Source organism: Physeter macrocephalus, chromosome 8 (genome assembly GCF_002837175.3).
Source record: "Physeter macrocephalus isolate SW-GA chromosome 8, ASM283717v5, whole genome shotgun sequence".
NCBI classification, from domain to species: domain Eukaryota; kingdom Metazoa; phylum Chordata; class Mammalia; order Artiodactyla; family Physeteridae; genus Physeter; species Physeter macrocephalus.
The window spans coordinates 38,208,844-38,231,248 of record NC_041221.1 but is presented as its reverse complement, the minus strand read 5'-3'; the positions used below and the strand labels follow the sequence as shown (position 1 = coordinate 38,231,248).

Sequence of the window (22,405 nt, the reverse complement as noted above, 5' to 3'; positions counted from 1 at the left end):
GTGTCTCCTGCATCGGCAGGCGGACTCTCAACCACTGCGCCACCAGGGAAGCCCTATACATTGTATTTTAACATAATATCTCATTTAAATGATTTACATCCAACAGTATATATGTAGACCATAATTTTAATGACTATAAATAGCATTGTACATGTTCTAACCACATTAATAAGGTGAACATTTTAGTTGTCTCAACATTTTTTGCCAAATTAAAGCTTCTAATACATATAAATTATCTATCTATACATCTTTTTCATCTTTTCCTAATTATTTCCTTTCATTAAAAGTATCTTCTTTTTCTCCTCTTAGAATAAAAGTACTAGCAATACAAAGATAAATGTACAAAAATATTTATTATAAAGTAGCTTGAAAAAACTACTTGAAAAATGCAATCATTAAAATAATTTTATTTACATACAGAGATTTCTAAGATGTAATTTTAGTAAAAAAAAAGGCAAGTTTTATGTTATTTATAATCTGATTTTTCTAATAATCACTGACAACTAAACCTGTTTTATATATGTAAAAACATATTGTTAAAAAAAAGAGGAAATATTTAGTTTTTAAGAAATATGTGTTGAGGCCATAGAAATTTTATATATATATATCAATCTTTCTCTTTTGGATTTTACAGTTTAGTGGGCACAACAAACAATTTTACCAAATGGGGTATCATGACAGGAAAGTGAAATGTGCTTTATAATTACAGAGCAGGCATATTTATTCTAGTCTAGAGGGTTAGGGAAAGCAGCCTTAAGAAAAAAATTTTTAATGAGATTTGAAAAATATTTAGTTAGGGGAAAATACAAAGAGAAAGGGTGTTAAAGGGTGAGAGAAACATCTGCAAACATCAGGTATGAAAGTTGGAACAGGTCTTCTGAGAAATGAAGAAAACAAAACAGGCAAAACAAAACAATTGGTATGTACAGACTGTATAGCAAAGTGGATGGTGACAGAAAACACATCTGGAGATGAGAACAAGATATGGATAATGCATAAATAAGGCTGTAGAGTCCAAGGAAATAGAATAACAATAAAAGTAATGATTCTTTTAAAAAAGAATATTATCCCCTTTTAATAGAAGTGGCTTAGATTAAACACACACACACACACAATTTGCCCAATATAACAGAAATTTGCATGACACCAAGCCTGGTTTATTAGACTTTAGATTCATGGTTCTCATGCACTGTACCTGGTTGAAGATTTTTAAGCCAAGAAGTAATATGACTCGATTTGTAATGTAGAAAAATCAGCTTCTTTAGTATGGAAAATTGTTTGGAGTAGAACAAGAGGGAGGTAGGCATCAATTAGAAGATTGTTGCAGTGGTACAGATATGATGAACAAAACCCAGGTGGTAGCCATAGAGATGGAGACAGATGGGTGGGTGGGGGATATATTTCGGAGAAGAAAAGGCTGCATATGGTTATTTTAACATTAGGTAAAGGAGGAGTAAAGTATGAATCTCAAGTCTGTAATTTTGGCTACCATAAAAAATAGATTCAAATAGTCAAATTGTTCAAAGATGGAATGGGACACTAAAGAAACAGATGGAGTAAGAATGTATTGGGAATTGTGAAGTATATGATGGAAGACAACAGAGCAGGCATATGCTAGTAAAGATTCAAGTTTCAGAATAGTGTTAGGTTTGCAAAAACATTAGGATTTTTTCCAACTCAAAATTTCTGTAAATCCATGATCCGTTTGTCTGTTTTAAATACTCAGTGAAAAATCTTCTATACTAAGAAGTTTACTTTTAAGATGGGAATGAATAGAAGGAAGATAATTTATGAAAAAAACCTAATATTTTCATCAAATTATTTATATGACCAATGGAAAAGCCCTGTGTGTTTTATATCACTTGAAATTTCAAATGTCTATAAAATACATCAATTTCCAAAAAGTGAGAACATCCTGGTTCAAAGAGTACTCTCCCAAAGTCATGTAGAAAATAATCTATGAGATTAATATTCTGTCTCTGGTTGGCCTCTGATGACAGAGCCTGTGCATCTGCAAGCGATATTATACTGAAGGGAGGTAAAATCATTTAAAATTATGGTATATATCCTAAACTTATCATCATAAGGTCAGAAATTCCTCACATCACCTGTTTGAGTTTAGTGATTTTAGATATAATTGAGTATATTAGTATTTTACACTTAAGATTTATTAGACCAATGGATTTTTTTCTTGTTAATGTACTAGACATTTAAATCTTGGTAGCATTCTATTCAAAAATGTCCTGGAAACACTGTGTTTTGAGAAATATATATATATTTTTTATTTTATTTTAAATGTAGTCTCATATAAATAAGTGTTAAAAAATTTTGAGAATGATAAAACTAAAATGTTTAATCTCTCCACAGTGAAAATTAAGATAACCATTGCAATCATTGTTCCAGTGATGTCATGTAGAGATAAATTAATATTTGCCAAAATTATTTTTTCTGTAATAACAATGCATATATTTATAGAACTCTTCTTTTCTACCTCTCTGAAGCTTCACACTGACCAAGATAAAGGAGATGGAAATTTAAAATACATATTAACAGGAGATGGGGCCGGCAGTCTATTCGTAATAGATGAAAACACAGGAGATATTCATGCGGCAAAGAAATTAGACAGAGAAGAAAAGTCCCTGTACGTTCTTCGTGCCAAGGCTATAGACAGAAAGACCGGGCGGCAAGTGGAGCCTGAATCTGAATTTATAATTAAAATCCATGATATCAATGACAATGAACCAAAATTCACAAAAGACTTGTACACTGCCAGTGTTCCTGAAATGTCTGGAGTCGGTAGGTATATGTTAATCCATGTAAACTAAGTTTTTTATTTTATTTTTTGCTAAGGTAGTTATTATGGACATACAGTTATGAGATGTGATCTCTTTCAAGATAAGAACTATAACTGAAACTATTATTTAGTGTTAGCTATCTCACTTCTAATGATTTTCGGTTGTATGTTTCTTAATGTTTCCTGCTATTTTGTAACTGACATCTAAGACGATTACTGAGAACAATTATTCCATTGCATTTCAACAAACGTCTTTACCTTTACTCAAATGCCATTCAAATGGTAGTCAAGTTTAACGTATTTTGGCCTGAAATGAAAGGAATATCAAATAGTGTCAGCAGTTTTAGACAGTTTTGTTTGCATTATTTTGCATAAAAACAATGAATGCTTGCATTTGACAAATTTCTTTTGATCATCTCATTTGATAATTGAAACAACTTGATGTGGTAGGCATGGGAAATAGAACTTTAAATCCCCATTCTGTTAATTAGGAACCCTGGATTCAGAAAGATTAAGTAACTGAATTAAGATCAAATAACCTGGTAGCATAACAACAATATTCCAAGTCTTTTTAATGTTATTTTAGCTATGTTCCATCCAGCAATGGTTTATCCTGAAAACTGAAAATAATCATTTCATTTTTTAAGGCTGCCCATAATTTTAAATGCCATTTGTTATTATGCAATGTTTTTATCTGTATATGTAACTACATTTAGCTATAATTATATGAAAGGTTTAGATTTGTTAATGAGATCGCTTCTCGGCCTTTTGGCTAAGATCAAGTGTAGATTTGTTAATGAGATAATAAGAGCTGATTCTTAAATCATATTTCTAAAAAAATAAGTGATATAAACTTACTATAATATCCAAAACATGTAACTGATTTTGAAAAATTGATATTTAGTTGAATATTATTTCAAAATCAGTTATAAGTATATAACTTTGACATTATTGTAATTAATACATGGGTAAGTCTAAAATAATTTCTTAAAGAAGAAAAACAAACATATCCACCTTTACTGAGTGACTGATATTAAACATTTCTTAACTACGTGTGCCATCTAGCTAGAATGGCTATTTTTGGTTATTTTCTAGAATAACCAAAAGTTTGTAAAGAAGTTATTTCCTCTAAACTCAGATAAAATCTCATCTGTCTGAGAAAAGTGCAGTTCTTCTGCCTTTTCAGGTATTCATTCCAATAATATGAAAAGCACTTATCAAATTAGACAAGACTCCTATGAAATCTTAAAGCCTAGGATGAAATATGAGTGCTTGTGTTTTCTTTAATATTTTAACATATGTGTTAGCCTGGTACAGTTCCATGGAAAGTACTGGATTGGTCCATATAGGTCAACCAGTGGGCTACCAGTGGGCTAATGTAGATATACATCATGTCTCTTTGTGGGCTTATATTTGAGATAAAGATACATCTAAAATTATGCTCTCCATTGCAGCTTCCTATTCTTGAGCATTCTATAGTTTGGTTTTCCAATTAACACCTTTTAACCATTGTAAAACATATATTTTTCTTGTATGTATGGTATTTTGCCAGATATTTTAACACTTAGTAGTACACAAACTTTCACTTATCCTTCTCCAAAAAGATGTGACATACCTATAAGAGTAAAAAGTATAATTAAGATGACAGAGACAGTTGAATACAATAAATTTGGATAATTGATTTAAATTTGAATAACTTTTTAAATTTTCAAAGCATTACCTCATTTTTAAGAACAGAATATTTATCAGAGACTGTTTATATTTAACCTCAAATAACTTGTATTTTCTCCTATATTATTTTGGGTTATTTAATGGGATATTATCTTCCACTCAGTATAGTCTTATAATTTATCTATCAAATATAGTCTTTCTCTGACTATATCTGATTCTATTAGTATTTATCTGAAATACTAATATAATCTAGATTCTTTTAATATTTATCAAGTCTGTAATAAGATCAGAACTGGGTTGCGCGTCCGCCTGCCGATGCGGGGGAACCGGGTTCGCGCCCGGTCTGGGAGGCTCCCACATGCCGCGGAGCGGCTGGGCCCGTGAGCCATGGCCGCTGAGCCTGTGCTCCGCAACAACAACAAAAACAAAACAAAACAAACAAACAAAAAAGATCCGCGCCCCGGTCTGGGAGGATCCCACATGCCGCGGAGCGGCTGGGCCCGTGAGCCATGGCCGCTGAGCCTGTGCTCCGCAACAACAACAAAAACAAAACAAAACAAACAAACAAAAAAGATCAGAACTGGACTAAGTACTTCTCTATTTTATTTTTTAAAAACCTTTCACTTGTTCAATACCTATATTAAAATATAGAATATATAAGTTTATACATAGGAGAAGGCTTGCAGATTATCTTATCCAAAAAGCCCTTTATGTAAGGCAATATGTATTTCATTTATATAAGCTTTCAATTGTGGGCAGTACAATTTCTGATTACTGTAGACCTTAAATATGAGAATTTGGGTCAATGCCAATTACATTTCCTGCATGTCTACAATTACAAAAAAAAACAAGAAAAGCATATAGGAGGCAGCTATATGGCTCCAGCTGCAGATTTTGGTACTAATAAACAGATATTTAAGAACTACAGGTAAATCTTGATCCTATATATAGAGGATAGTTATTATTCTTTATTACTAATATTGACATTACTGCACTAATTGATCCCTCCTTAGCCCACTCATACACTTTGTACGCGTATCTATTTTTAAACAGAAATGCACATATTATAAATACTGGGTTGGCCAAAAAGTTCATTTGGTTAGTGAATACATTGTTCAATAAAGTTCTTAGTGAAAATGAAAAATGTGTCTTTTATTTTTACTTAAAACTGAACGAACTTTTTGGCCAACCCAATACTATATGTATATGTGGAAGATACTATACTTGATTTCATTACCTCTTTTAATAAATAAGTAAAAATGAGCCCAAAAGAGTTAAACTGGCTTGCTCAAAAACATACAGAGATGACTTATTACTATACTAGATTTAAAAAGAAAAAAGTTAATAAAATGCAGAGATAGCTGGATAATTTTAATACCTTACTATTTTTCTCCACTGTAAAATAGTTATGGTTATTATGCAAAATGTAGTTTGGAAAACTTCTAATTTTATTAGATTCTTAGTGACTCCTTGAGTGTAGAATTTTTCTTATTTTCTTATTTTAATTCAAATTTCTCAATAAAAGTAAATCCAAATAAGTGTAAGGAAAGAGGAAACTGCATTTTACAATAAGATTTTATATATATGTGTGTATATATATGTATACACATAAAATATATAGTATATATATAAATAAATATATAAATAAAAAGTATAAAAGTATATAAATAAAAAGTATATTTATATCCTGAAAATGTATTGTTCTTTTGTAACTCTCCTACCTGATTTAAAGGAAAATAAACTTATTATAGTTTTATAAATGTTATTTTCTCTGCTTTTACCTATACAAATAACCATTTACAGAGAAATGTAAAGGGTGATACTTAGGAACTTTGTCAGGCTATGTGTAACCCATATATTAACAGCTAAAAGCCTGTGCATAATCACATAATAAAGAATGCCTCCTCTCTAAATGAAGTAATGCACAATTATTGAATTCTAGTCTTATTTTCATTATATTAGTGATTTTAACTTAAATCAAACACTTGAAAAACTACTATTATTAACTTTAAGGGTAAATGACGTCTAATGGAATAAAATATAAAAATTCTTTATTCTCATTTTATCCTTCTTTCCAACATTGTAGTCCAGTGTTCTCCTTTATACTGTCCCCCCTACATGATTATTTTTGTCTTAATATATTTGTCTTTTCTTTTTCTCTCTCACCAAATCCTCTCCTTGCTTTTTCCCTCTGCCTCTGCTTCTTTCTATAAAATATGCCATATTTCATTTTGGTTCAGACATGTGCCTCCCCCATCCCTTTTACTGGCAGTTAAAATCAAATGACTCCAATTAACTCTTTAAATCTGAAACACATTAGCATATTCTGATCAGAACACTTAATCTGGATGATACATGAGGATACATAGTGAAAGAAAATGAGATACACTTTGAATTAGGTATTTGTAGCAGATTTCTACATTTTATGTTTTCCATTTTTTGTGGTCATTATACTTTGATTAAAGATTATCTATTATTTTTCTATATTTGCATGCATTCATCTCCCTCAAGGCAAATTCCTATTCTGCAATTTTGGAGGTTTCTCCATTGACTGGCTAGGTCCCTCAAAAACTGATCCAGTTACCCTCCCACAATGTCCGCCCAACAAGGAATCTGTAGTTTTTCACAGATCATACAAGTAACTCATCACTGAATGCTTCATGTCCTAAACTAGGCCCTTCTTAGAGGTACACTGCCTGTAGATTCAAATATGTGTTTAATCATATGTCTAGACAGGCCATTTAATACAGTATTTAGGATTAAGCTTCTTCATACTGGCTAGATCGAATCCCATCCTATCACCTACTAGCTGTGTAATCATGAGCAACCTCTATATGCTCCAAGGCCTGCATCCCATGTTTATCATGAGGATAAAATCATACAAATCAACTGCTGAGAACTCTGCCTAGTCTACGTTAAGCAATTTGTAAATGTTAGATCTTGTTATGACTTTGAACTGGAAACTCTGCTGGGCTTTAGAGATAAAATGTTGAACAAAAGCAGACATAGCCCTTTCCTTTGGAGAGTCTACATCACACAAAACCTACATATAACAAATGACATAAATTTGTCATTCAGGCTTCACTATATTTTACTTAATATTTGTTTAATAAAAAAGTAAATACTTATTTTAAATTATTTGAGAATAAATGAAGTATAGCTCAGAAAATTTAGAGGGATATAAAAATCAAAGTGGTGTATTTCCTTTTATTCTATTTTATAAGCAAATATTTATAAAATTATATTTTATATTAAATAAAATATTAAATACTACAAAACACATAAACCACTTTCTAATTTTATTACTAAATAGTATGAACTGTAAAATGCCCTTATATTTATGGAAAAAGAAAACAAAAATCTATCCATTCCCTAGAGTTCAACACACTACATATTTTTCTTTTTCTCAATTTGCTATTATAAATAATGTATCAGTGATATGCTACCAGTGTTTATTAGTGTTTAACAACATTCTAATTATTACCATGATTCTGAGAGGGGGAACAGTATATGGGTGTTTGTAGTATTTTAGCCACATTATAGGATTGATTTCCATTCTTTAATGTCTTTATTATTTTTAGGTCAAGTATTTTCAGGCAGGTTCGAAGATCATACACCCATGATAAAGAGCAAATGATCAAAACCAAATTTAACAAAAATATTATTAAAAGGGTCAAAAAAGTATAAAGGTGTGTTTTTACCTGTGCCCATTATGAAATGATAGCCACAGCCAAAGAAAAATGAGTCTGGTAGCAAAAGAAATGTCATGAAATCAATGAATTAACTACTTGCATTTAGCATCTTGGTTATGCTTAATAATTCATATTTCAAATAACCCTAAAGTATGAAAACAATTATTAATCTAACATATGTCCACATAGGGTTATATAAAAATAAATATAAATCTGAAAACCACTCTAGTTGAACATTTGAACATTATTGTGGGATGGAAATCTCTTTATGATTTCTGCTTTAGTCTAACTCGGACATGAGTGGATGTTTTTTAAATGCTAAAAGAGTACACCTGGGACTGACTGAGTAAATTGTACTGTGTCCTCTCACAGGACATATCAATTCCATTGCAGCTGAGGAAACAGAGGCTTCAAGAGGAAGAGCTCAAGTTCTCATCTTACGCTAATTAATTTTGAGAAAACATAAAAATACTTCCTAAATTCATATATTCAAATATACTGATGGAAAATAAAGCTGTTAGTTTAATCTTAATGTTCAATATATTAATTTCTAGAATCTGCATAAGCAAATATATGTAAATTTTGAGAAACATTCACTACAACTCAATTAGACAAGCTATGCATGTGTAATGTATGCTGGATATTAAAGTAGGTTACAGAGCCAATGTGGAACTCACTTTTTCTAAAAATTTTAAAATCTATGTAAGTATCAGAGTCAACATTTTGAAAAATTGTGTGTAATATACTAGAAAATGTCCTACAAACTCATTTTGCTCAAGGAATACATGGTAGGCTTTAGTTAATGGTAGTTTTAGAATCATGCCTTGAATCTTTATAGAGTTCTAGAAAATATAAGAAAGGTCCATCAATATATTACATTACCTTTAGCTCCTAAAACTAGCTCCTTTAAAGCTCTTTTATTTTTTAAAACATAATTATATATGACAAAGTTAAGAGAAAATAATTTAATTTTTGTAAAATAAAATTAAACTGAGAGTATTGGTAAATTATAGTATTGCATGTGAGACAATTATACACTTTCTTAATTCTGGAGGGGTATATCTGCTGATTTACATATGTGTAGCAAATAATACACAGCATATCAATAGGTATAATTATATATGACTATGTTATTAACTACATTACAAAGAGAGGCACAGACACAATGATCATATATATCTTGCATACCAAAAATTTTGGCAATTTTATCTTTTGTGTCTTGATAAAAACAGGGCCTCTTCATTTTCAATTTACAATATTTAGTTAATTTATCAGAATAAAAAGCAGGAGGAGTGCTTTCAATGTTGGATTTATCTCTGAATTCACATTTCCAGTTAGCAATAAATGTATTAATTGAAAATTGTATGTGCACTGTATTCAGTGAAAAATTGTTTTCTGTCACAGTATTTTCAACCAATTAGTGCATATTCATCTTTATGATAAATTTTGCTTTTGACTTTTTTAGATAGCTCAATAATAGTAACAATATTATTAAGGAATATTTAAATTAAAAAAAATGAAAGTGATTTTTTTTTAGCAGCATAATTTAAACAAATTTCTTGAAACATGTACCATAGTCTAACACACCACATTCCCAGTAATATGTTTTCATAAAGATAGCTTCAAATTTCTAAGTACTTAAGTGTCTGTGTTTGGGTGTGGATGCATGTAGGTACATCTGTTATACAAGTGACTGCAACAGATGCAGATGACGCCAACTACGGAAACAGTGCCAAAGTGGTCTATAGCATATTGCAAGGACAGCCATATTTTTCAGTGGACCCAGAATCAGGTAACAACACCTAATACTTGGTCTCTTTCTCATTATGCAACACATCTGGATGCACATTTATAGATTTTTCTATATTTAAAAAGCTGTTAAGTATCATGTTTTTATTTATTCCTTATATTGATAGTTATTCCATGGATACAGAAGCAGAATTCCTATTATTTAAAAAGATTTGAATCCTTAGCCCTTTAGACTGGTATTTATTAAGTTTAAATTTATTACATTAAATACAAAATTTCACAGAGATTCAACACATTCCATGTCTTAGGAAATACTCAAAACTAAAAAAAATGTGACAATCATCAAAATTAAGCTTATTCATCTAAAGACTTTTGACTAAAGTTAGTTTTTCTAGTCAAAAGGATAATTAAGTTGATCTAGCAAAAATTTTTTCCTGAACAATAGCCCATGGAAGAATTTTCTTCTGTTCTGTGAATTATGTTAAATTCGTTATGTATGGATTGAAAGACTTATCTAGGTACACTGCCATCTTATCATCTGTTTGTTCTGATTAATGTCTGTAAAATGGATCTTGCATGGCTTAATTTTAAAACACAGTGATTGAATTGCAAAATATTTGTCTATTTTTTCCAAAAGGCATAATAAAAACTGCATTACCAGACATGAGCAGAGAAAATAGAGAGCAGTACCAAGTGGTTATACAAGCCAAAGACATGGGTGGCCAGATGGGAGGCCTTTCTGGAACCACCACAGTGAACATCACTCTGACAGACGTCAACAACAATCCTCCTCGATTTCCCCAGAGTAAGAGAGGTTTCAGTGATACCATGTGGAAAGTTTCTCAAACACACTATGAACAGTTTAATACTTTTACTAGTAGTTTCACTACTAGTTTATGGATAAAGATGAATCCACAACCCCTCCTCCCACTGAATATCACAATTTCCCACAAATTAATTAACAGTGACTGGGGTCATTTCATCATTGAGTAGGTAATGGAGAAAACAAGGAAATGAGGTTCTTTTTGGCAACTTTAATTATCTTCTCTACCTCTTGAAGAGTTATAAAATTTTCCGGACTACCTTTCCCAACATTTCCTATGATCATCTAGTTCTTTTTCTTATCTATTTCCTGGTTATGAGCGTGGACTCTCAAGTCTGACCACCAGGCTGCAAATCCCATGTCTATCACTTGTCTTGCCTCAGTTCTATTGTTTCTATGTAAGAATTATAATCCCTTATTTAATCAATTCTAAAACACAGGTTTGTTGATGTTTTAACATCTCTGAAATCAGATACTATATTAAAATCAATGCAAGTTAGTTTAATTGGCCACATTTTTCCTTCTTATTGGCCCATAGTCTCATGAAATAACCTTGGTTGTGATGGCATCTGAGATATGTTAGAGTTTGCTGGTATCTGTTACCTACTTGTGAAGATTAAATCAGTTAATAGCCTTTCAATTGTCACGATTTCTATGTTAAACCATGGATTCTTTGCAAGCCATGAGGTCCTACAAAAACAGACTCATTCTCTGCTGAAAATATTTCTATGTTGCAGCAAACAAAATTATAAGAAGTCCTATCTTGAAATGTTCTGTTAAGGGCCCTGAAATTTCAATTTATAACATTGATTCCAATACAGTAAAGCATTTTTTTCAAGCTAATCAAATTTGAAATACTTGATGATACAGCTCTAGATGGTGGACATATACAAATGATAAATATTAAAAAATAAACTTTGCTGAGAATATGAATAATAAGACTAATTAACATAAATCTAAACTTTGCATTCAGGTTCCTTAAACATAAACTGAAAAAGTATGATGTGATGAATTCTCAAATGACTTGCCACTCTATCATTTTATGATCTATTATAATCTCAGCAGAAGGTTTGGAACTCTAATAGTAATAGTAAAAATGTTCTCGAACTAAGAACTGGGCTAAGCATGTTAAAGACGTCATTTCATGGACTCTTCATAACAAACCTATGAGTTAATAGCTATCATCATCTCTATTTTATAGATGTGTAAATTAAGGGTTAGAGAATTTAACTAACTTGCCTAGTGATGAAAATTCAAATCCAGGGCAGTTGGATTTAGAAGTCCCTCTTCTTAACCACCAAGCAAATTGGAAAGAGAACAGACTTTGAAGTCAGGGACTTAGTTTTGCCTTCAGCTTTTCCCAGCTTAAAGGATGATTTCCTTGAGCCTTATCTGAGGATAATACACCTGCCTTTGTTCTATAAGGACTAATGTTAGAATTAAATAAATTAACATAGAGGGCCTTTGGCCTTATATAGATTTCAACACATATTAAATGTTTAAAAACATTTCTAACTTTCATTAACATTTTTTGTGAGATTTTCCTATTATCTCTTAAATAAATCCTCACAAACTAAAATGTTTTCATGAACAGGACAATGTAATGGCTGAAACTGCAGAAGAGAGAAATGTTCACATCCCACTTAAAGACATTAACAAGCAAAAAAAAAAAAGAAAGAAAGAACTTGCTGTGTATGGATTTATTTTTTCTATCCCTGAGTTAGAATATAAGAATAAATGCATGTTCTAAATCATTTAGTATAAGTAAAAATGTGTAATGACAATGTTGAATGCTTCAGATAAGCAGTAAATAATTGTTTTCCTTGCCCTCTTAAGTCAAAAGTTCTGGATTCTAATATCAGGACTACCATCTATTATCTAAATAACCTTGAGACATTCACTTAATCTTTCTGGAACATATATTTCTCATTTACAAAATGAGAGTACTCTGCCTTTATAAATTATTTTTCTAACTTAATAAATCTATAATTTTTGACGGCTTACAATTCAATATGATGAAAAACTCTCCTAATTTGAAATTAATTTATTTAAGTAAAAAAGGCAGAGGAAATGAAAGATTTTTGTTATCTAAAGATGAAACAGCTTTGATTTAATTTTCAGGTACGTATCAATTTTATTCTCCTGAATCTGTACCTCTTGGAACTCATCTTGGAAGGATAAAAGCCAATGACCCTGATGTGGGGGAAAATGCTGAGATGGAATACAGCATTGCTGAAGGAGACGGAGCAGATATGTTTGATGTCGTCACTGACAAGGATACACAGGAAGGGATTATAACTGTCAAACAGGTTTCTTCTTGCTGTCTTCATTTCCTCATTGAGTGCTTTATAGTTTATTTTTGCTTTTCAAGGAAGAAATGCCTAGGATTTATTTTTCCCATCCTTTACATGCTTCTATCCTTCATATAAGTGGGAATAGTTGTGATTTCACTTCAAATAAGTTAAGCATCTTTATCACTGACACTTAAAAACTGATATAAAACCTCAACAGCTTGTGCTTATAGTAGACAACAATCAAACAAGGACTAGATACTCTCAAAAGTCTTTGTTTTATATTTCTCCATGGTATTATTTCATTCACTGTTTAAAATATTTAAATTGTTAAGTGTGATGGTTTATTAAAATAGATGAAGCCTGAAGATGCTTGATTTTTAAAGCAGTGGAGGAGAACATTATAAAGCGTTACACAGAATAATCAAGCTAAATATTGATTACTTTATATCACCCTAATTTCCCTGCTTTCATTCACATCTTTTTTTCCACAGTGTTCAGATTAATAATTTTTTTTCTTTTTAAAACACAGTTTTAGAACTGTAGGACTTAAGGAAGCAACTTATGTGAATGGTTTGTTAAATCTCAATTTTATGTTTCTGATTTTTAATTTTTATAACTTTAATAATAATAATATAGTAATAAATAGCCTATGTATTTACTAGATAATACTTCATTTACCTATGACTACCAAATTGTAAATGCATTGATAAGTGTGAATCAATCTTAATGTGTATACTATTATATTGAATTACTCCTTATAAATGTGTAAGGCAAAAAAAAAATTTCCTAATTTATTTTTTATACCCATGAAGCAATAATTGGGAAAGTTATTTAACCAGAACTACTGGGACTATTAAGAGAGGTGGTTATTAAATTTTGAAATTGTCTTCCATTTTTATGTCTGCTACATTATACTAATTTTTCTTATTTTATTTAACTTCAGAATTTAGATTATGAAAACAAAATGCTGTACACTTTAAAAGTGGATGCAAGTAACACTCACCCTGATCCACGATTCCTGTACCTGGGACCTTTCAAAGACACAGCTGTGGTCAAAATATCTGTGGAAGATATGGATGAGCCTCCTGTGTTCAGTAAAATTTTTTACTTGATAGAAGTAGATGAAGATGTAAAGGAAGGCAGCATCATTGGACAGGTTACAGCGTATGACCCAGATGCCATGAACAATTTAATAAAGTAAGTATTCTGAGAAAACTTAAGTTTGAAGAAAAATTATAACCTATTTATAAGCTGTGTGAAAAAAAAATGTACCATGTATGATCAAGTACAGTAATACAACCAAACACTTCCATAGCACAGACTTTTAGCTGGGCTGTCTTCTAAGTGCTCTGGATATATTATTTCATTTGACTCATCATATATTACAAGGTAGCTCCTATTATATATCTTTCTGTAGATGATAAGGCATTGAACATTTAAATAACTTGCCCAATAATTAGTCATTGGCAAAGCTGGGTTTGAGGTTCAGGCTGTCTGGCTCCAGTGTCCATGATTCTAATCCCTTAGTTATTGATGTAATTCTTGTCTCATTGCCCTTCTTAGATAAATCATAGTTTGAATAATAAGATATCTAAATAAATATATTAGAAAAGAAGTTCTTCTAGAAAAGCTTAAGAGATACCTTGAAAATTGATGAAAAATGTCCTTTGAAAATAGTCCCTAGGCACATTTTACATCAAAATTTTTGAGAAGCAAAATATCAATTATATTCTATTAATAAAAGAGAATTGGTAAAATGATTAATGATATTTGAGAACAGTAAAACTATTAAAAATTGGTACAGTATAGTGCAGAATAGTGTAATACTTTCCCCAAATTTGAATATTGTATTAACCATTTAGAAGTTTTCAAATATGCCAGAAACTATGCTTAAGGAGAATATAAATATAGTTGTGACATAAATGGATGAATAGGATGGGTGGATGAAGATGGGTAGGTATGTTGAAGACAAAAGAGACAAATATATTGTCTGTTAATGTGTGGCTAGTAAAATGCCTAAAATTATGCTTTGTTTAAAATTTAATTTTTTATCCAGCAAGGACCGACTGTATAGCACATGGAACTGTACTAAATATCTTGTAATAACCTGTAATGGAAGGGAATGTAAAAAAAAAAGAATATATATATTTATATGTATATATAACTGAATCATTTTGCTGTATACCTAAAACACAATATTGTAGTAAATAAACTATATTTCAATAAATTTTTTGATCAAATTTAATTTTTAATTAAGGAAAATAAATGGTTAAATATTTATTGGGAATGCCCAGATTTCCTGGAATTCATGTAATACCATCATACACAGAAAATCAGTTAGCACAATACTAAGTATATAAGTATTAAATTTAGTTTAAGATGTAATAACTATTCATGTTAATTTACAAAGCAACGTTTGTTGCACTAAATATACCCTAATTTATATTTGATTTGTTGGTCAATTAATATATTTTTAAAATAAAGTTTGTGAAATTTTAATCTGTAGTTAGTACTCAGAGTTTAGCTTGAAATATTTGGTTAGTTTTAGGTTAATTAGAATAAATTCACTTAACTTTCTCTTTTAAATAAATGTTCAGGTTCAAATTATATATTTTGTATATTGTTAATTAATTTAAAAACATGACTTACAATGATACCAATGCATAAAAGATTATTTTACTGACACTTCTGTATCAGCATACATAAAATTAATTTAAAATTTTTGTATTATATAAAACAAAACTCCTAAAATGAAATGAATAAGTAATCTAGTTTTCCAGTGGTCTACACATATGTTCCAGCATTTTTATATCCAAAATGTTTATTTATTTTTTACTGAAATTGAGTGTGGCTGATTGGTTTTGGCATCTTTTATATGTGCATTTATTTTTGTAAGTAACAAAAAGAAGTTTAAAGTGTTTTTGTGTTCTTTGCAATATTGAAATAGAAATAAATCACCACTTATATTAAAAATGGATAAGGGACTGTCCATACCAATAGCTTTAAATGCTCAGTAAGTATCTGTTCTTGATAGATTTTGCAATTTTCAAAAAATAGTAGTCAATGTCTTTTCTACTTCAATTGTGGCACCAGATTCATGACATGAGACAAATATTTTGCCTATCCTTTTCCTCTATAAAATAATTGTTATCATTTATTGAGCCCTTGCTATGAGCTGGAAACTATCCAAAGAGCTTTATATTTATTAGATCATTTAAACCTCATCACAACATTATAAGGTGAGTACAACTGTTATCACCTACATTTAAAAAAATTTTTATTTTATATTGGAGCAAAATTGATTAACAATGTTGTGTTAGTTTCAGTTACACAGCAAAGTGATTCAGTTAGACATATTTATGTATCTATTATTTTTTCAAATTATTTTCCCATTTTGGTTATTACAGAACACTCAGCCGAGTTCCCTGTGCTGTACAGTAGGTCCTTGTTGATTACCTAATTTTAAATACAGTAGTCAGGCTCACAGACTTAGAGAACGAACTTATGGTTAAACAGAGGGAAGGCTGAGGGGGAGGGACAGATTGGCAGTTTGGAATTGACACATACACCTACATTTTAAAAAATCATAAATTGAGATGCAAAGAGTTTAAGGAACTTTACTAAGGACACTGAACAAATAATTAGCAGACTGAGGTTCAAGCTATTGATGATCTGAATGTACAGCCAATTCTTTAGCAGATATATTCTGCTTTCTTACTGACCTAATTATTAATTAGAGATAATTAATATTGTTTCACATTCATAAACTGCTTTGACTGACCTCAGTGGTTCAAAGCAAAGCCTCAAGGACAAAATTATACAAAAAGCAAAATATGGCTTTTGTCCCTCAGAATTTGGTCTAGTTTTTCATCCTTTTTTCCATTTCCCACAATAGGAAATTTCTTTTTTTTCTTCCAGTTTTATTGAGATATAATTGACATATAGCACTGTAAAAGTTCAAGGTGTACAGCATAACGATTTGATGTGCATACATCATGAAATGATTACCGCAATAAGTTTAGTGAGCATCTATCATATATAGATACAAAGTTAAAGAAACAAATTTTTTTTTCCTTCTGAAGAGAACACTTAGGATTTACTCTTTAACAACTTCTATATATAACATAGTGTTAATTATATTTATCATGTTGTATATTATATCAATATCACTAGTACTTACATATAACTGAAAATTTGTACCTTTTGGCTGCCTTCATCCAATTCCCCCTCCACCTACCCTGGTAACCACAAATATGATCTTTCTTTATGAGTTTGTTTTTGAAGTATAATTGTCTTACAACACTATGTTTTTTCCTGTTGTGCAACACAGTAATTCAAAATGGCTATACATTTCAAAATGATCACCATGCTAAGTCTAGCTACCATCTGCCACCTTACAAAGGTATTACATAGTTATTAACTATATTCCCCACACTATACATTTCATACCTATGGCTCATTTATTTGCCAAGTAGAAGTTTGTACCTCTTAATCTCCCTCACCTATTTCTTTCCTCCCCTATACCTTCCCCTCTGGAAATTATCTGTTCTCTGTATCTATAACTGTTTCTGTTTTATGTCTGATCATTTGTTTTTCTTTTTAGATTTCATGTACAAGCGAAATCATACAGTATGTGTCTTTCTCTGTCTGACTTATTTTATTTACTCTAGATCCATCCATGCTGTCACAAATGGCATAATTTCATTCTTTTGATGGCTAAGTAATATTCCATTGTGTATATATGCATATATACCACATCTTCTTTATCCATTCATTTATCACTGGGCACTTAGGTTGCTTCCATATCTTGGATATTGTAAATAATGCTGCAATAAACGTAGGGGTGCATATATCTTTTCTAATGAGTGTTTTCTTTTTCTTTGGATAAATACCCAGGCGGAATTGCTGGATCATAGGGTAGTTTGGTTTTAATAGTTTTGATGAATCTCCATACTATTTTCCATATCGGCTGCACCAATTTATATTCCCACCAACAGTGCATGAGGGTTCCCTTTTGTGCACATCCTGTCAACCTTTGTTGTTTGTCTTTTGGTAATAGCATTATGACAGTTGCGAGGTGATATCTCATTGTGGTTTTGATTTGCATTTCTCTGATGATGAGTGATGTTGAGCATCTTTTCAAGTGCCTGTTCATCATCTATATGTTTTTGAAAACACGTCTATTCAGAACCTCTGCCCATTTTTTAAACAGGTTGTTTGGTTTTTGTATATTTTGGCTATTAACCACTTATTGGATCTATTTTGGCTATTAACCACTTATAGGATCTATCATTTGAAAATATCTTCTCCCATCCAGTAGGCAGCCATTTCATTTTGTTGATTGTTTCTTTCACTGGGCAAAAACTTTTTAGTTTGATTAAGTCCCAGTTATTTATTTTGGCTTTTGTTTCCCTTGCCTGAGTAGATATATCCAAAAAATATTACTAAGACCAATGTCAAAGAGCTTATTGCCCATGGTTTCTTTTAGAACTTTTATGGGTGCAGTTCTTGCACTTAAGTCTTTAATCCATTTTGAATTTATTTTTATGCATGGTGTGAAAAAGTAGTGCAGTTTGATTCTCCTACATGTATCTGTCCAGTTTTCCCACAACCACTCATTGAAGAGACTGTCTTTCCTCCATTGTATATTCTTGCCTCCTTTGTGGTAGATTAATTGCCCATGTAAGTGCAGGCTCACTTCCGGGCTCTCTATTCTGTTCCAATGATTTATGTGTCTGTTTTTGTATGAGTACCATACTGTTTTGATTACTGTAGCTTTATAGTATAGTTTGAAATCAGAGCTCATGATACCTCCGGCTTCGTTCTTCTTTCTCAAGATTGTTTTGGCTATTCAGGGTCTTTTGTGTTTCATACAAATTTTAGAATTATTTGTTCTAGTTCTGTGAGAAATGACTTTGGTATTTTGATAGAGATTGCACTGATTCTGTAGGTTGCCTTAGGGAATGTGGATATTTTATATACATAATACACAAAACTGATTCTTATAATCCATGAACATGGTATATCTTTTCATCTGTTTGTGTATTCTTCAATTTCTCTCATCAGTGTTGCATAGTTTAGCAAGTACAGGTCCTTAACCTCTTTAGTTAGATTTATTCCTATGTATTTTATTCTTTTTGATGTGATTGTAAATGGTATTGTTTTCTTAATTTCTCTTTCTGATAGTTCATTTTTAGTGTCTAGAAATACAACAGATTTCTGTATATTATCAATAATTTTCTATCTTCCAACTTTACCAAATTATTGATGAGTTCTAGTATGTTTTTGGTAACATCTTTAGGATTTTCTTAGTATCATGTCATCTGAAAACAGTGACAGTTTTTATTCTTCTTTTCTAAATTGGATGCCTTTTCTTTTTCTTGTCTGACTGCTGTGGCTAGGACTTCCAAAACTATGTTGAATAAAAGTGGTGAAAGTGTGTATCCAGGTCTTGTTACTGATTTTAGAGAAACTCTTTAAGCTTGTAAACACTGAGTATGATTTTAGCTGTGGGCTTGTAATATATGGCCTTTATTATGTTGAGGTATATTCCATCTATACCCACTTTGTGGAGAGTTTTTATCTTATATAAATGAATGTTGAATTTTGTCAAAAGCTTTTTCTGCATCTATTGAAAGATCATATGATTTTTATTCTTCAATTTGTCAATGTGGTATATCACATTGATTTGCAAATATTGAACCATCCTTTCTTCCCTGGGATAAACCCCATTTGATCATGGGGTATGAACCTTTTAATGTATTGTTGAATTCATTTTGCCAACATTTTGTTATGGATTCTTGCATCTATGTTCATCAGTGGTATAGGCTTATCATATTTTTGTGTTATCTTCATCTGGTTTTAGTATCAGGATGATGCTGACCTCTTAGTATGAGCTTGGAAGCATTCATTCCTTTTTAACTTTCTGGAATATAGTTTGAGGGATTAGTGTTAACTCTTCTATAAATGTTTGGTAGCATTCATCTTGGAAAGTATCTGGTCCTGGATTTTTGTTTGTTGGTATTTTTTTTTTAAGTTACTGATTCAATTTTATTACTGGTAATAAAATAATAATTTTCTATTTCTTCCTGGTTCAATCTTGGGAGGTGGCACATTTCTAAGAATTTGTCCATTTCTTCTAGGTTGTCCATTTTCTTGGTGTATAATTGTTCATAGTAATCTCTTATGATCCTTTGTATTTCTGTGGTGTAGGTTGTAACTTCTCTTTTTTCATTTCTGATTCTGTTAATTTGGGCCTTCTCTCTTTCTTCTTAATGAGTCTGGATAAAAGTTTATCAATTTTGTTTATCTTTACCAAGAACCAGCTCCTAGTTTTATTGATCTTTCCTATTGTGTTTTTTGGGTTTTTTTTTTTTTTTTTTGGTCTCTATTTCATTTATTTCTGCTCTTATCTTTATAACTGCTTTCCTTCTACTAACTTTGGATTTTTTCTTCTTTTCCTAGTTCTTTTAGATGTAAAGTTAGGTTGTTTCTTTGAGGTTTTTCTTGTTTCCTGAGATAGGCTTTTCTTGCTATAAACTTCACTCTTAGACCTGTTTTTGCTGTATCCCAAAGGTTTTGAGTCATTATGTTTTTTTCACTTAGTCCATTTAAAGTAATTGTTGATAGGTAAGTACCTATTGCCATTTTGTTAATTGTTTAGGGGTAGTTTTATAGTTCTTTTTTGTTCCTTTCTTCTTTTTCTCTCTCCCTTTTGATTTGATGGCTGCCTTTAGTGTTTTGCTTGGATTCCTTTCTCATTTGCATGTATGTATCTGCTATAGATGTTTGAGTGGTATCAGGATGATGCTGGCCTCTTGGTATGAATTCAGAATTATTCATTCTTCTTTAAATGTTTCGAATAATTTGAGAAGGATAGGTATTAACTCTTCTATAAATGTTTGGTAGAATTCATCTGTGAAGGCATCTGGTCCTGAACTTTTGTTTGTTGAGAGTTACTATGAGGTTGTTGTTACCATGAGGTTTATATATAGCCATCCATATACATATGATTATTTTAAGTTTCAGATCTCAAACTCAAACAGATTTTAACAACCCTGCATTTTTACTCCCCAGCCCCACTCCACATTTACTGTTTTGACATATTTTACATCTTTTTGTTTTGTATATCCTTTAGTTATTTATTGCATATATAGATGATTTTACTACTTTGGTCTTTTAACCTTCCTACTAGCTTCATACATCGTTGATTTACCACCTTTACTGTATACTTGTCTTTACAAATGAGATTTTCCTTTTGTAATTTTCTATTTCTAGTTCTGCTTTTCTTTTTTACTCAGAGAAATCCTTTTTCTTTAAATTTGGTTTGGTGGTGCTGAACTCTAGTTTTGGCTTGTCTGTAAAACTTTTGATATCTCCATCAAATCTGAATGAAACCTTGCCCAGGAGAGTATTATTGCTTGTAGGTTTTTCCCTTTTCATTGCCTTAAATATACTGTGTCACTCCCTTCTGGCCTGTGCAGTAACTGCTGAAAAGTTGACTGATAGCCTTATGGGAATTCCCTTGTACATAATTTGTGGCTTTTCCCTTGCTGCTTTTAATATTCTCCCTTTAATTTTTGTAATTTAGTTACAATATATCTTGGTGTGGTCCTCTTAGGGTTGATCTTGTTTTGGACTCTGCTTCTTGGCCTGAATGCCTGTTTCCTTTCTCAGGTTAGGGAAGTTTTCTGCTATAATGTCTTCAAATATGTTCTCTGCCCCTTTCTCTCCTCCTTCTGGACCCCAAAATGTGAATCTTAGTATGCTTAATGTTGTACTAGAGGTCTCTTAGGTTGTCCTCCTTTATTTTTATTTTTTGTTTTCTTTTTGCTGTTCAGCTTCAGTGATTTCCACCACTCTGTCTTCCTCTAGCTTGCTGATCTGTTCTTCTGTATCATCTAATTTGTTGATTCATTCTGGTCTATTTTTTATTTCAGTTATTGTATTCTTCATGTATTTTGGTTCTTCTTTATATTTTCTTAACTTTGTTAAAATCTTCTAACTTGTCACTTTATTCATCCAATCTTCTCCCAAGTTCTTTGAACATTTTTATGATCATTACCTTGAACTGTTTATTGTGTTGATTGCTTCTCTCCACTTCACTGACTCCTGCTTGTGGGGTATTATCTTGTTCCTTCATTTGGAACGTATTGGTCTGTCACCTCATTTTGTCTAATTTGCTGTTTTTATTTCTATGTATTTGGTAGGTTGGTTACATTTCCTGACCCTGGAAGTGACCTTTTGTAGTAGATGTCCCATGTGCCCCAGCAGTGCACTCCCCTCTGGTCACCAGAGCTATATCCTCTACGGGTGCCCTCATGTGGCCTGCATGGTTCTTCTGTTGAGGCAGATTGAGTATTGCAATGGTCTGGAAGGAGTG

At 31.3% G+C, this 22,405-nt stretch overlaps 1 protein-coding gene and 1 pseudogene across 4 annotated transcripts in view; both read left to right on the top strand.

Annotated features, from left to right (window-relative positions):
• CDH9 (cadherin 9) overlaps positions 1–22,405 on the top strand; it is an 85,097-nt gene that overhangs the window by 44,046 nt on the left and 18,646 nt on the right. For 3 of the 4 annotated variants that reach the window (XM_024121699.1, XM_007112763.1, XM_024121696.1), the window contains exons 2-6: positions 2,502–2,796; positions 9,830–9,949; positions 10,544–10,711; positions 12,851–13,038; positions 13,967–14,220. In XM_024121699.1, the coding sequence (XP_023977467.1) occupies positions 2,502–2,796; positions 9,830–9,949; positions 10,544–10,711; positions 12,851–13,038; positions 13,967–14,220 (1,025 nt within the window). The remainder of the gene's footprint in view (positions 1–2,501; positions 2,797–9,829; positions 9,950–10,543; positions 10,712–12,850; positions 13,039–13,966; positions 14,221–22,405) is intronic. The other variant, XM_024121706.1, reaches the window with a different exon arrangement.
• Positions 3,547–3,652, top strand: LOC112065665 (uncharacterized; annotated as a pseudogene).